The following is a 14,580-nucleotide window of genomic DNA, read 5'->3' on the forward strand; positions in this document are numbered from 1 at the left end:
ATATTTATTTATTATTATTATTATTATTTTTTTAAGAACTTAATGACATTTACATACATTTCTATATTGTATTATCATACAGCTTCTATAATTTGACATGCTTTGAGTCAAACAATATATTCAGTTGGAAATAATGTAGGGTTGGACTTGATTTAGATTTTTTTTATTGAATTATGGAAAGTAGGCTATTATTTTATTGGTTTATATTATTTTTCACATGCCCTGGCATTGATTACATCAGCAGGAAGGGGGAAAAACTAAATGTTTCCACTGTGGAGATAGTTATTACATTATTACATTTTGATGATAGATTATGAAAAGAGACATTTTTATTTTTAGAATAACTTGCGCCGATGAATTGTTTTTCAATAGGACCAGGGTGATTTATTTATAACATAAAAGAGTGTTTTTTCATTTCTCATGTTGTCTCTTTTTATACACTTGGCTTATTCTCTGTGCTCATGTTGCCTGTAGGAATTTGGCCAGCAGCTTCAAAGCAGACAAAGCACTCTGACTAAGATGACAGAGCTTGTGAGTAAGCTGACAGAAGGCCAGGAGTCTCCTGAGCATACAGAGATTGGACGACTGAGCCATGCATGGCTGGAGCTGTGCCATCAAGCCAACAATCTGCAGGCTCAGAGAGAGGAAGATCTGCAGAGGACTAAAGAGTATCATGACTGCATCAGTGCCATGGAAGCCCTCTTTGAACAGTTGTCCAAGGAATGGGACAACCTGGCCAGGTAAAACTGTTATTCAGGATTTAGTGTAAATGTATTTATATGTCACTTTTAATCAGTGCTACAACAGAAGTGTAATTGGAGACTTCTGGGAGTTAAATTATTCTTTTATGATCTTGTAGAACTGATGCTGAGAGTTCATCTGATCATTTGGAGGCTCTTCGGAAGCTCTCTGTTATTCTTAAAGAAAAGAAAAACACACTTGAGGACCTCAAAGAGCAGAAGCAAAAAGTAATGTACCACTTAAATCTGGATGATAAAGAGCTGGTGAAGGAACAGATTGGCCACTTTGAGCAGCGTTGGGCCCATCTAGAGAGTCTCATTGAGAGGAAGATCCAAGACTCCATTGTAACCCTTGAAGACATGGGCCAAGTTGAGGCCCGTTTGAGGGAAGCTCGCGAATGGGCTGAGGAACAGCAGCCTGCCTTATCCGAAGCCATGAAGATGAGTCCTCCACCTGAACTAGCTCAGAGTTTCCTTTTTGACCATCTAAGCATATGCAGTGAGCTGGAAGCCAAGCAGCTTCTGTTGGCTCAGGCTATGAGTGATGCAGATAGGGTTTTAGCACATCTGGGGCTTAACGAAAGGCAAAGACTGCAGCAGCTCATCTCAGAAACTCAAGCAGAGGTAGAGTCCTTGAGCGTCAAAGTGGCTCAACGAAGGAAACACCTGAGCAAAGCCTTTACAGAAAGAACCCAGTTCCTTTTGGCTGTGAATCAAGCTATCACCTGGGTCCAGCAAAATGAAAAGAAAGCACAAGCAGAGGAGTACATAGCCCTTCTTCCTGATGACCTATCTAAGCAGGTGAGGACTTGCAGGAATATTCAGAGCAGCTTGAGAGCCTACCAGAGTGAGCTGACCTCCCTGTGGTCCCAAGGCAGGGATCTGATGAAAGACGCTGCCGAAGAAGAGAAATCAGAAATGCTCAACAAACTCCAAGAGCTGCAGAATACCTTTGAAGTTTCCATACAGAAGTGTAGCCAGAGGCTACAGGAGTTGGAAAAAGTGTTGGTGACCAGGAAGTACTTCAAGGCAGATCTCGAAAAGATATGCCAGTGGTTGAAGCAAGCTGATATCGTGACCTTTCCAGAGATAAACCTCATGAATGGAGATGCAGAATTAAGTTCGCAGCTTACAAAATACCAACAAATATTGGATCAAGCCATGGAATATGAGAACCTCCTGCTAACTGTGCAAAGAACAGGTCAAGAAATACTTCCCACTCTGAATGAAGTGGACCATTGCTACTTAGATGAGAAATTGATTGCTCTTCCACAACAGTACAATAATATTTTGGGACTAGCCAAGGAGAAACAAGAGAAAATACAACAAGCCATTCTTGCCAGACAGGAATATGCCTCCTTTATTGATGTGACCCACAAAGCGCTTAAAGAACTTGAGGAACAATTCCACAACTTGGGAACGCAGTCTGTCGGCCTTAAGACTGAGGAGGTCGTCAGTCTTCAGGCTGATTATAAAGCCCTCCTGGAGGAGCTGACGAATCTTGGACAAGCCGTCAGTGAGCTAAACCAGAAGAAAGAGGGATTTCGTAGCACCGGTCAACCTTGGAGACCTGAAGAAATGACCCAACTGGTTAGCCTTTACAACGGTCTCAAAAGAATGATTGAGCAGAGGGTGGAACATCTTGACGACACTCTGGAATCTTTCGAGGACCATCAAGCTATGGCTATGCAGGTTGATTCAGAGCTGAAGGCCACCAAAGAGCAATTGGTGAAAGTCAATGCAGAGACGCAGTCAGCTGAGGAGAGATTGAAAAACTATCATGCCCTGGCTGCTAGTCTTCAAGGTGCCAGCTCTCACCTCACTCGACTCATGGAGCAGATGGATAACCTGACACCCCACATGGATTCCGCTGCACACGAGGCTTCAAAGCAGCGAGTAACCTCTTGGCAAGAAGAGCTTCAGTCCTTACAGTCAGCTGTTGGGGAACTAATTGTGGAGTGTGAGCACAGGTTTGTGCAGAGTAAAGACTTTGAGACCGAAGTCAATCGGACCTTGACTTGGCTCCAGCAAATCAAAGATGAACTTGGCTCTGAGGTGGTGGTAGACGTCAAGGTTGAGAAGGTCCAGGAGGAAATCCGAAAGCAACAGATTATGCAAGAGGAAGTTCAGTCGAGGCTTAGGATAGTGGCGGCTCTAAGCACCAGAGAGAAGCAGAAGTACACCAGTGCCAATGAGCTCGTCCCCCCTCATGTGGACTCCAGTCTACAAGAAATGGCCAAGCTGGAGGCAGACGTTCAACGTGCCCTCAGCTCCAAACAGGCAAGTTCTAATCCAAACTATCAATAGAACCGAGACTACTAGTTAAAGCACAAAACCTGCATAAATGTTCAACATAATGCCCCAACGTGGGATGTCATTGAGCCTAACAAGCTTCTTAACTACCCAAGCCAACAAGACTTCCTTAGTTAACCAGTGGTTCCCCTTAGTTAACTCACTAACGAATCCAATTGTTTCTCCTGTAGATAACGCTAGAGCAAGCTCTTGCCTTGTGCCAGAGGTATCACTCCAGAATGCAAACAGCTTGTGAGTGGCTGGAGGACGCTGTGGGCTTTTTGCAGCAGGCCAGTCTTGGGGTGGACGTGGAGAACTACGAGGAGTGTCTGAGGCAACAGGAAGACATCATGGCCACTGAACAGGAGTTCCTGGGTGTTCTTGAGGAGCTGGATTCATTGTCACCTCAACTTGAAAACCTTGTCAACCCTACAGCCAAGGAGCAGCTTCGACTTAGTGTGGAGTCTGCACAGCAGAGAGGTGTGGAGGTCAGAGACCAGCTTCAGTGCCACCAAGACATCTTAAACAGGTACAGTTTAGTACAGAACACAATTTTCCAGAACATTTGAGCTCTTAGATCTATTAAGGGTAAATTTACCCAAGTTTTATGCTAATAAAGACCAATGTTGTTGTTAGATGTAGATCTGAATTATAATCACAGTAATAATATGACCTTTTTCAGCTGTGTTACCCAGTGGAATTCATATCAGGAGGCCAGACAGACAGTCATTGAACTGATGAATGAGGCAGAGAAGAAGCTAACAGAGTTTTCCACAGCCAAGGCTGCAACAAGCCAGGAAGCTGAAGAGAAACTCCGTAGTCATAATGTAAGCCAAGTATGCAGAATTGACTGTCTTTCTTGAGTAGATAAACATATTCAACTGTCTACATGATGATTAACCGATCAAAATGTCGTCATCTTTGGCCTTCAGTCGTTGGTATCCATGGTAAACAGTTTCCAAGAAAAGCTGACTGGTCTGGAAGAGCAAGCCTCCCAGTTAGAGCTGGTTGGAAGTGATGCCAGTAAAGCCACCATAAGTCGTTCCATGACCACGGTGTGGCAGCGCTGGACCAGGTTGCGCAGTGTAGCACGAGGCCAAGAAAGGGTGCTGGAGGATACGGCCCACGAATGGAGAACTTTCAGAGAAAAGGTGTAGTTTCACTTTAGACACTTGTGGCCAGATATACCATGACTTCTAGTTTGATTTTATGATGATCTGCCTCTACTCAAAATTAAGGAAATGTTATAATGCTGTAACATTTAAATGGTATATTGAATATATATCACATTTAATAGTTCAAGCGGTTAACGTTAGAAAGAATTATATAGTTTTTTAAACAAGACATTGTTGTTCAGATGATGAAGGTAAGAGCTGTGACAGAAGAACTGAAGGGCCGTGTTCCTGATTGCACTGCTGAGAAAGCATCCAAAGCCACACTGCAGTCACATCTGGACCAGTACGAGCTGGTTGGTCAAGACCTGGAGAGGGAGCTTTCTTCTCTAACCCTCTTACGACAGTACGCTCTCAGCCTGCTACACGGTGTGGAGGTGTCTGTGCCAACAGCTGATCATGAGCAATTGCCAAGTCTGAAGGAGATCAAAGCCGTGCAAGATCAGCTAGAAAGGTACGTAATCTTTCTCCAATCCACTGCAAACCAATAATAATGAAATCCACAAAAATACTATAAGGTACAGTACAAAGAATGCTTGTCATAGAAAATGGTACACTGTTTTTACAGACTTTGAAGGAACACTGTATCAGTATGATCACAGATACATAGTAACCAATGTGTTTGCAGCTAGTGCAAATAGTAAAGACTAAATACTAACCAGTTTAATGTCAGTGAGTTTTGCTTGCCATATTGGCCTAACCAGACTGATTCAGCATGCCAAATATGGATTGAATGCTAATCTGTTAATGCTGTGTTTTCTTGTAGTCTTCTGCAGAAGGCCAGGACTGGAAAGACTCGGGTTCAGCAGGAACTGTCGGACAGGGAAGGTGTGGAGAGAGGGCTGAGTCTTGTCAAGAGCTGGATCCAGGACTCCAGGGAGCTTCTGCTGAACCCCACATCTGATCTGGACATTCTGACACAAGAACTGGAGGTGAAAAGAATATGTGATTTCTGCAAGCAACAATACTTGTTTGAAAACTTTTGTATGCTACACTGTTGTCATTTTATTGCATGTTAGTTAGGTGAGTTGAAATGAAGTTTATTTATATTTAGCAAATATAGTGTGTTAGCATATTGTGCACAATGTACGTACTATAATAGCATCATACAAACAGAATGGTTGTATAAATTTGATTATATTGTATCATTGTGAAGGTGATGCATGGAGAGCTAATCACTCATCGCCAGAATGTGGACAAGCTCGCAGAACAGCAGCAAAGTAAATACCTTGACCTGTACACTATTTTACCATCTGAGATCTCAATGCAACTGGCTGAAGTGTCCCTGGCACTGGGATCCATTGAGGACCAGGTACATAATTACCCTTTTCATTTTTTTCATTGTGGATTAATAGGCAGTTTCTCATTAATTTGTAGGAGACATATATTTAAACAACATTAGCATTTTTACTAAAGCCTTATGCAAAAAATAAATAATGAATCATATCTTTAGGTTCAAGCCAAGGAGAGAGACATCCAGAAGACCAGAGTTATCAAAGAGGAGTTCAACTCCAGAATTCATGACGTGTCTGAAAAATTGAAGGCTGTCTCTACCTCTCTAAAGGAAAAGGCCACTGATATTGATCAGGCCAAAGATGAGGCCAGAGTATGTGTTGCATCTCAATAATATTAAAATGTATAATATTTCAATTTTTTATAAACAAATGTCCCTCATTGGAATGAACATAAAGTACTTTGGCTGTATTCCTAGCGTCTCTGTGATGAACTTGATGGCTGTGGACGAAATCTTGCTGAGCTGGAAGCTGCAGTGCAGGACTTTGGTCGCCGTAACCCTCTGATAGCCAGACAGCTGGCTGATGCAATTGCCAAATTACGAGAGATCCATCATCACACTCTTCGACTGGCTGAATATAAGACAATATGGCTGAAGAAGGTAGGAAGATATATAACAGTATGTTTAAATATAGAAAATAAACATTCAGCTAATAGAAAAAAGATACAATCTCAGCCTATTTCCTACAGGCTATTTGCTCATTTTGACCTTTTTATTAGAGCTTTTCATGTATTGCATGTGATGAGGTGTGTGTTTTTTTCTCAAGGCTGATGCACATCTAGATGAGTACAATGAGATGTTGGAGTTCATAGTGAAGTGGACAGACAGAGCCAGGAGCCTGATGAAGGCCAACATCATCTGGAACTCCTCCTCACACCTGCAAGAGCAGATCAGGATGTATCAGGTCAACCACAATACACAGAAGACATATAGAGCACATAGTCTAACTGCAATCATTTTTGTGAAATAACCTATTTATGTTTTTGACCTTGCAGTCTGTTCTGCGTGAGTCGCGTGAGCTCCATGGTGACCTGGAGGCCATGCATGAGAAGGTGGAGATACTGTCTGAGACACTGCAGGTGGAGGCCATGGGACAGCAGGTGTCAGAACTGAGCCGCCACACTGAGGAGCTGGAGCAGAACATTAGATCACGACTGCAGAGTCTACAAGACGCAGCAAAGGTTTACTTTTTTTTTATGTATTATTCTGTTAACTACACTATTCTAACTGAATGGATTATTATTGTCACTTTCTTTACACACCACATATAACAAACTTACAAACATCAGTGTGTACTATTTATCAAATGTCTTTTTTTCTAGTAATTAATTTAAATATCTGAAACCAAATTTTATGTGGTTGAAAACACTGAATCGTTGTGATATAAGGCTAAAAGCACTGAGCGCATCAAAGTGGGGTAAGGAGGGACAGGCCAACTTAAGTGATTACCAGCTTGCACCAGTTGCTTTTATAGTGTGCACATTGTAGGCTACTCTAAAAAATAATGGTTATTTTATTTCAACATTTATTTCAACATATTTTAGTGTTTGGGTAGTTTTTGTGTAACCCAGCTCCTGACAGTACAGTCGCAATATTCGCATTTGCGTGGATCATTGCAGGGCGGGCTTCAGAACGTCATGGGGGGGCTAAGCCCCTTTCTCTAGGTCAGTGTGACTGCGTTTGTATTTTGTTTCAGGATATGGAGAGGTTTGAGAGTGAAGTGAAGGACCTGCATGTGTTGCTGGAGCAGGTTCAGGCCACTCTCACATCTCCTGAACTGGCCCGACTGAGTCTGAAAGAACAACTGACTCAAAGACAGGTATATTTATCTGATCCTCAAGAAACATTTATTTTCCTCTTTAAGACACCCTCTAAAAATAGAAGCTACAAGTTATATATAATTCCAAGCTTAACATACTCAACTACATGTTAGATGTTAGACACCAGGAAACTTTAAAGAAGTAGTTCACCCAAAAGTGTACTCACCCTCAGTTTGCTTCTTCATTGGAAACAGGTTTGTGGAAATTTAGCATTACATCACTTGCTCATCAAAGGATCTTCTGCAGTCAGGTGGATTATTGTGATGTTTTAATCAGTTGTTTAGACTCTCATTCACCCATTCAGAGGATCCATTGCTGAGCAAGTGATGTAATGCTACATTTTTGGATGGCCAGAGCAAGTTTCATTTTTGGGTGAACTTTTCCTTTCAAGTATGCATAAAGTAAACATAATTTGAAGTGTACTCTTCTGAGCAAATAAGTCTTTGGCTGTAGTGTGACTGGTTAAACATCTGAACTGGTAACAGAAAGGTTTTTCTGATTAATTAAGTGCTTTCCATCTGTTTTACATATTTTAGTTTGGAAGGGAAGCAGTTTTGTTCTTATAATAGAACACTATTTTAAAAAACTGATTTTTTTTCAGCGTTTGCTGGCGGACATGGAGAGCTTCAAGCAGCAGGTGGAGGCCGTACAGGAGTGTCAGAGCGCTCTTAGAGTCCCTGAGGAAGTGGTGACCAGTCTGTCCATCTGCCGCACTGCTCTGAATCTGCAGCAAGAGGCCAGTCAACTCCAGCACACCGCCATCCAGCAATGCAACATCCTGCAGGTAGGGAGAGCAGTTGTGGCACCAGATGGGAATAAAAACACCTGCTTACCAGGTGGTCTTGATTCCACCACCAAACACTTCTGAATTTTCATGGATCATGTGTTGAGCGCTTATAGCTTATTAGGCACAAATGCTGTGTTTTTTTTAGCGATCTGTCAGAAAGGATTATAAATTAGAGATTTAAAGGCTTATTTTTAAAGTAAATAATGATAATGAACATTTTTGTTGGTTATACATGATAAAACACCTTTGCAAAGAAACTATATAATGTCTCAATTTGTGTCTGAATATGTCAAAGGTGTCTGAAAGAGGTTGGTTAAGGGGGGTAGTAATTATAATTAACCTAATTTAAGAACAATGCAAGTCCAGTAGGACATCCCCGTAATGATATTGAATATAAAATGTATTTGTGTGATGTCTGTTTAGGAGGCAGTGGTGCAGTATGAACAGTATGAACAGGAAGTTAGAAACCTGCAGGCCATGATCGAAGATGCTCACCGGGCCATTCAGGACCAACCTGTGAACACCAGCAACATCCAAGAGCTGCAGGCACAAATTAACCATCACGAGGTGCAATGTTATTATTGTATTATTTATTTATATTATAGTATTTATTAACATTTTTCAGTTTTCATTTTAATTTTAAAATAATTTTATATGCTTTTGTCATTTTTAATTTCTTTTTTCATATTTCTATATAGCTTTTTGTTTATTGATATTATATATAGTTCAGCTTAATTGCAGTTATTTTCATTTATTTTTAACATTTTAAAAATATGAATAAAAATAATTAAAAACAAATGAGATATTTTAAGAGTTTTAGTTTTTGAACTTAGATGAAGTGAGATGGATATTTAGATCAGCGATGCCACACTGATCTTTCCTGTTTCTTGCATTAACCTAAAGGGCAACTAAATAACATTTTCTGTATTCGGTTTATTTTTATCTAAACAGGAACTGGCCCAGAAAATCAAGGGCTACCAGGAGCAAATTGCATCCCTGAACTCCAAGTGTAAGATGCTGACGGTGAAAGCTAAACACGCCACCACGCTCCTGTCAGTGAGTGATGCCGAGGGTTTAACTGAGAGTCTGGAGGAACTGGACGGTGATGCTATTAAAAGAAAGACCCAATCACAAGTCTCCGTACGTATCTTTACCCTGAACGTGGGCATAATTGTGGGAAAAGGAAACAGACTGGAGTGTTAAATGTTTAAAAAGCAATTGCTGTTTGTTCATAAATTCTAAGTAACTTTGTGCAATACAAAACATGATTTGTAATCATGTTTTTAATTGGCTTGTATTAAAAATAGATAATCATCCTTAAATCAAGATAAGTTTGAAAGCAAATGACATAAGATATTAGGATTGTTACCCTTGAAAAAGGTTTTAAGGTTGATCCAAAATTAGTTTTGAATATTTAAATGTTTTGTTTTGAATAAATATTAAGATATTTTTCATGAAATCAAAACAAAAGACCTAATTAAGTTGCAGATGCAGAATAAGAAATCGACTTGCAGTGTTGATTAAAAACTGACCCTCTTACCTGAGTTGCCTTTTTTACTTTTCTCTCTGGGATGTTTGCATGTTATAATCAATTAACTTTACAGCTCTGTGAACTGATTGACTAATATCTTCTGCTCTGTGACTCTCTCTCTCTCTTGTGGTGCTGTCAGATGTCGGCTGGTCGCTGTCAGTCTCTCCTGTCTCCTGTGACAGAGGAGTCTGGCGAGGAGGGCACCGGCAGTGAGATCTGCTCTCCTGCTTTCTGTCGATCTCCCTCTCCTATCACTAACACAGAAGCAGCCATTAGCAAGGTATTAACAAAAAAACAAACAAAAAAAACTTTTGGTGCTTGATCTGATTTCTAGCAGACCTGTACTGCCTTTTTGCAATTCCCAGTTTCACCTTAATTTTATTTAAAAAAAAAAAGGTTTTGGAATGGAAACCTAACATACTATCTTATATGTAGTTTATACTGTATACTGCATCCTAGTTATGAAAATTGTAATGCAATAATGTTTTGTATAGCAATGCACTAAATCGTCATTTGTTGTGTAAAAAAAGTCTTATATCCAAAAACCGAATCAAATTGCATCATTTTAAATATTTCTATAGAGTTTTAATTATTCTTATTTCAGTTTTAGTAAATAGCTGTTTGTTCTGGTTGTATAATGTGCTTTTTGATAAATGTAGTGGGAAATTATTTAATATGCAGAAAATTCACATACTGTGCACAATATTCATAATGCATTCCAAGGTTATTATATAGTTAAGTAAAACTAAAACCATTTTAAAAAATTCTTACTTGAAATAAAATAAAGATTAAATGTGTTTAACTGTTTTTTAACAGCATTTCTTGTTTCAATTTAATTTGATATAATGTGCTATAATAAATAAAACTAAAACTGAAATAAAAAATAATAAAAACTATACAGACATCTTTAAAAAAAAAGGCTAAAAATTACAAAAAAACTGTAAAAAAAAAAAAAATACAAACTCAAAATGATTAATAAAAACTAATAAGAGTATCTCAATGATACTAAAATAACATTGCTGCTCTCCTAGTAGGTGTAGCCTGTCATTCTGTACATATACTGATTCAGGTTAAAATACTATATGTTAAATCTGTGACAGACAGCAGTTCAATGACTTTGTAGTACATTAACATGATGTATTTGTTCTCTCTTATTTATCATCATCTTTTTGGACTGTCCTAAATACAGATGTCCATGGGAAGGGCCACTCTCACCAGAGCGCCCATCCAGGAGCTGTACAATCCCGCGCTGGAGTCTGTAGCGAGCTTAGAGGATCTTCAGCGCTCCTGGGAAACCTTGAAAAATGTGGTACGTATGACTTTTCTGTTCAACAGTCAGATGCACCAGGATTTCAGATCCGGTCTTTGAGTTTATCTCTGTGTTTTACAGATAAGTGAAAAGCAGAAGACGCTCTACGAGGCTCTGGAGAAGCAGCAGCGTTATCAGGGCTCTCTACAGACCATCTCTACTAAGATGGAGTCCATCGAGACCAGATTAAACGAGCCTCCTATGCACGATCTCAGTCCTGACAGACAAATGGTCCTACACCAGGTGAGGAGATTGAAATACTAAACTCTAGCGCCAGCTGTAGACTGTAAGAGATTTATAAGAATATTGATGCACAACAACAAAAACGTCATACTGCCGTATTCCTCCAGAATCAGATGGAGGAAATTGTCAAACTGCAGAATGATATAGATGAGCTTCAGTCCAGCTTCACAGAGGAGCTGATCTCTGATGCTGTGGACTCAGACTCTGTGGATCAGCTGGCCATGCAGTCCACACTCACTGTGCTGTCCGAGAGGATGACCACCATCCACATGAAGGCTTCTGGAAAACGGCAACTTCTTGAGGTATGCCTAGAATAGTAATTAAATAAATAATAAGTCTAATTTATTTTTTAGAACACCCTTCATACATAATTATTGCTCAGTATTTTGCAAACATGTTGTGAAAAAATAAAGTAAAACTGACTTTAAAGTGACTTTAAAATGCAAACCAGGTGTAACTGCCTATTTAAAAAGTTAGTATTGGAAATAATCATTTATGAAATACCTTTTACCTACAACATTTATGTTTTGGAAATAAGCCTCTTATGTTCACAAAGGCTGCGTTAATTTGATTAAAAATATAGTTAAAAAAATATTCCTGTGATCAAAGCTGAATTTTCAGCATCATTACTTCAGTCTTCAGTGTCACATGATCCTTCAGAAATCATTTTAATATGCTAATATGATGCTCAAAAAACATTTTCAATGTTGAAAACATTTGTGCCGATATTCAAGATTATTTGATGAATAGAAAGTTCAAAGGAACAGCATTTATTTTAAACAGAAATATTTTGTATCATTATAAATGTCTTCACTGTCACTTTTGGTCAGTTTGGTGCGTCCTTGCTGAATAAAAGCATTAATTTCTTTAAAAATAAAGAAATTAAAAATCAATATTTCGATTAGTCTTTTTTTCTTTAATTTTTGGAAATCTTTTTTGATCTAAGTTTCTTCATAAAGTTATGGTGTCTGGTCGTTTTCACTCATTTATAGCCTGATAAAGGCCTCTGTTCTTTAAAGATACCCAGTGTATATGTATATATGCTGATGTGTGTAGGAGCGACAGAGTGAACGTTGGGAAAAGCAGCAACAGGCTCAGGCTTTGCAGCGCTACCTGAACCAGGCAGACCAGCTGCACCAATGGCTGCAGAGCACTCGTGGTAACATCACTTCTTGCTCTCAGGACTCAGACATGGAAGAGCAACTCATAGACTGTCAGGTTAGAGCGCCCCCTTCAGCAGATCACTAAATTTGTACTTTATGAATTATTTACAGATTGAAGTTGAAAATAAAATGTATTATTTTGTGTTAACTCTTGTGTTTTTTTGTTTAATTGCACTGGACTCAGGAACAGGAAACTTTTTTTATCAGTAAACAGCAGTATTAGAAGGCCTCTGAGCGTTCAGATGGATTGATTCTTAAGTGTCTGTGGCACGAGCTGTAATCAGATTATGTAAATATCTCAGCGTAACACCGTTCACAGTTAAAATGGCTTTAAGTGTATTAGAGGATTCCTGGGAGAGGATTGGTGCTCACTGGCGATATGTTCCGCCCCTTATTACATATTCATGAGTGTGGCTGCAGCATTAGTGGGGAAAGGGGTGGGGCTACTTTTGCCTTCATGGGAAGGTTACAAACTGGCAGATGTCCCATTGTGAAACACCTTGACTTTTTATTACAAGCTTATGTGTAGTCTTAACATTTTTAATTGAATTTTGGATATCATTTTTTGTAATTTTATACATTACTGTTATCCTAAAGAATGCATGCTTACTGGGAGCATGGCACGTGAGGGATTATGGATAATGTACAGTGCTGTAGGTGTCGGTAAGAGCCTGGGATGAGAGCGGAAGAACCATGTTTGAGCTGGCCTCGCTTCTGTTGCTCCTGCAGGACATGCTGCTGGAGATCGAGGAGAAGGTGCTGGCTCTCTCCGAGCTGTCCAGACACAGCGAAAATCTTCTGCTGGAGGGACGGCCGGAGAACAGGGAGGACACAGAGCAGCTGGCCAGGAAGTTGCGTACGCTGAAAGGCAGCTTGCTAGAGCTGCAGAGGATGCTGCAGGACAAGCAGATCAACATTCAGGTGGGACTTGATCTCTGAATCAAGGCTGGAAGCTTAGACATTTTTGACTCTATGTCCTAGAGATGGTGCCGTGGTGTGTGTAATAGTGTGTTAGTACTATTATGCTCATATGATACTGAATAATTAACTTATGCATATACCATATAATTATATTAGATGGTGCTCCAAGAAAAAAAAAAGTATTACAATGCCCAGAAACATGGTACGTAATAATAATAATAATAATAAACTTTATTTATGTAGACTCTTTTTAATAAAATGAATCTTAACATGTTTCACAGGTGAGAATACAAATATTCATAGAAATTAAGCATGAAAGCAATAAAAACTAATAAAAGCAATTCAAGAAACTCAATAAAACCAAATGACAAAATCATAATTTAAAAATAGGAAATATTAAAAAAACTCTATAAAAAAAATATTAAAAAAAATCATATTCAGTTTTTAAAAAGTAAAGTTTAATTCAGGATTTTGAAATGTAATTAAAAATAATATCTCAATGCAAACAAACTGATAATTACAAAAATAGCATTTATTAAAACAAAATATAATTTATATTGTGTATAATATATTGTTTTTAAGAATATTATTTTTATAATAGGAATCTAATTTTAATAATGTTATTATAATAACATATTAAAATAAACATGATATAAAATAGGTTTGATTAAAATAAAATAGATATTCTATAATAAAATTAAATGAAATATGACCAAGAGATGATTTTTGTGAGATTCTATGAGTCTCTAAACGGTTTGTCTTTTGTGTCCTGCAGGCGACTTTAATTTGGGAGGAGTTGAAAGGCCCTCAAAGAGGAAGTGTAATAATAATATATCACAGCTTTTTTGCTTGTCACTCTATGTGCAGAATAATTTAGCAGCACTGGTTTCGGTCTTAATACAACAATCTCCTGCACGGCTTCCTCTTTTCCTGCTATTATATATAAGAATATTGCAGAATGATGATTGATGATTTCATTCATGATTGGATGATTGTTTAATTTTATGACCATGATTAAGTTAGCAATGTGGTTTCGGTATTCATGACTATTAATCCACTGTTAGTACTCATATTTGCATTTTCCCTCTCCTGCAGGATTCTCTTAAGGAACCATCAGACTCCAGTGAATCAGACTCCAGTCTCTCCCAGAGTCCAAACATGCAGGACTGGCTGGCCCAGGCCCGCTCCACACGCAGCCTACAGCACCAGGACACCCTCCAGAAACAGAAGGTAGATTACGGTTTACAAGGAGAAGGTTTTTGGGTTTTAAATGACAAAACAACTGATGAACCATCACCATTGTGTCCA

General features: G+C 38.9%; 1 protein-coding gene across 6 annotated transcripts in view; it reads left to right on the forward strand.

Annotated features, from left to right (window-relative positions):
- Positions 1-14,580, forward strand: part of LOC306850736 (nesprin-1-like) — a gene marked incomplete at its 5' end in the record, with an annotated part of 105,341 nt that overhangs the window by 59,299 nt on the left and 31,462 nt on the right. For 5 of the 6 annotated variants that reach the window (XM_079386567.1, XM_079386568.1, XM_079386570.1 and 2 more), the window contains 6 exons: positions 10,832-10,945; positions 11,027-11,188; positions 11,296-11,490; positions 12,245-12,406; positions 13,081-13,272; positions 14,368-14,502. In XM_079386567.1, coding sequence (XP_079242693.1) covers positions 10,832-10,945; positions 11,027-11,188; positions 11,296-11,490; positions 12,245-12,406; positions 13,081-13,272; positions 14,368-14,502 — 960 coding nt within the window. Of the gene's footprint in view, positions 1-474; positions 741-859; positions 3,021-3,223; positions 3,562-3,714; positions 3,860-3,964; positions 4,184-4,389; positions 4,659-4,970; positions 5,137-5,360; positions 5,517-5,657; positions 5,811-5,915; positions 6,099-6,264; positions 6,403-6,493; positions 6,680-7,194; positions 7,318-7,919; positions 8,103-8,528; positions 8,673-9,056; positions 9,246-9,775; positions 9,917-10,825; positions 10,946-11,026; positions 11,189-11,295; positions 11,491-12,244; positions 12,407-13,080; positions 13,273-14,367; positions 14,503-14,580 lie in introns of those variants that run through there. The other variant, XM_079386574.1, reaches the window with a different exon arrangement.

Source organism: Barbus barbus (genome assembly GCF_936440315.1).
Source record: "Barbus barbus genome assembly, chromosome: 30".
NCBI lineage: Eukaryota > Metazoa > Chordata > Actinopteri > Cypriniformes > Cyprinidae > Barbus > Barbus barbus.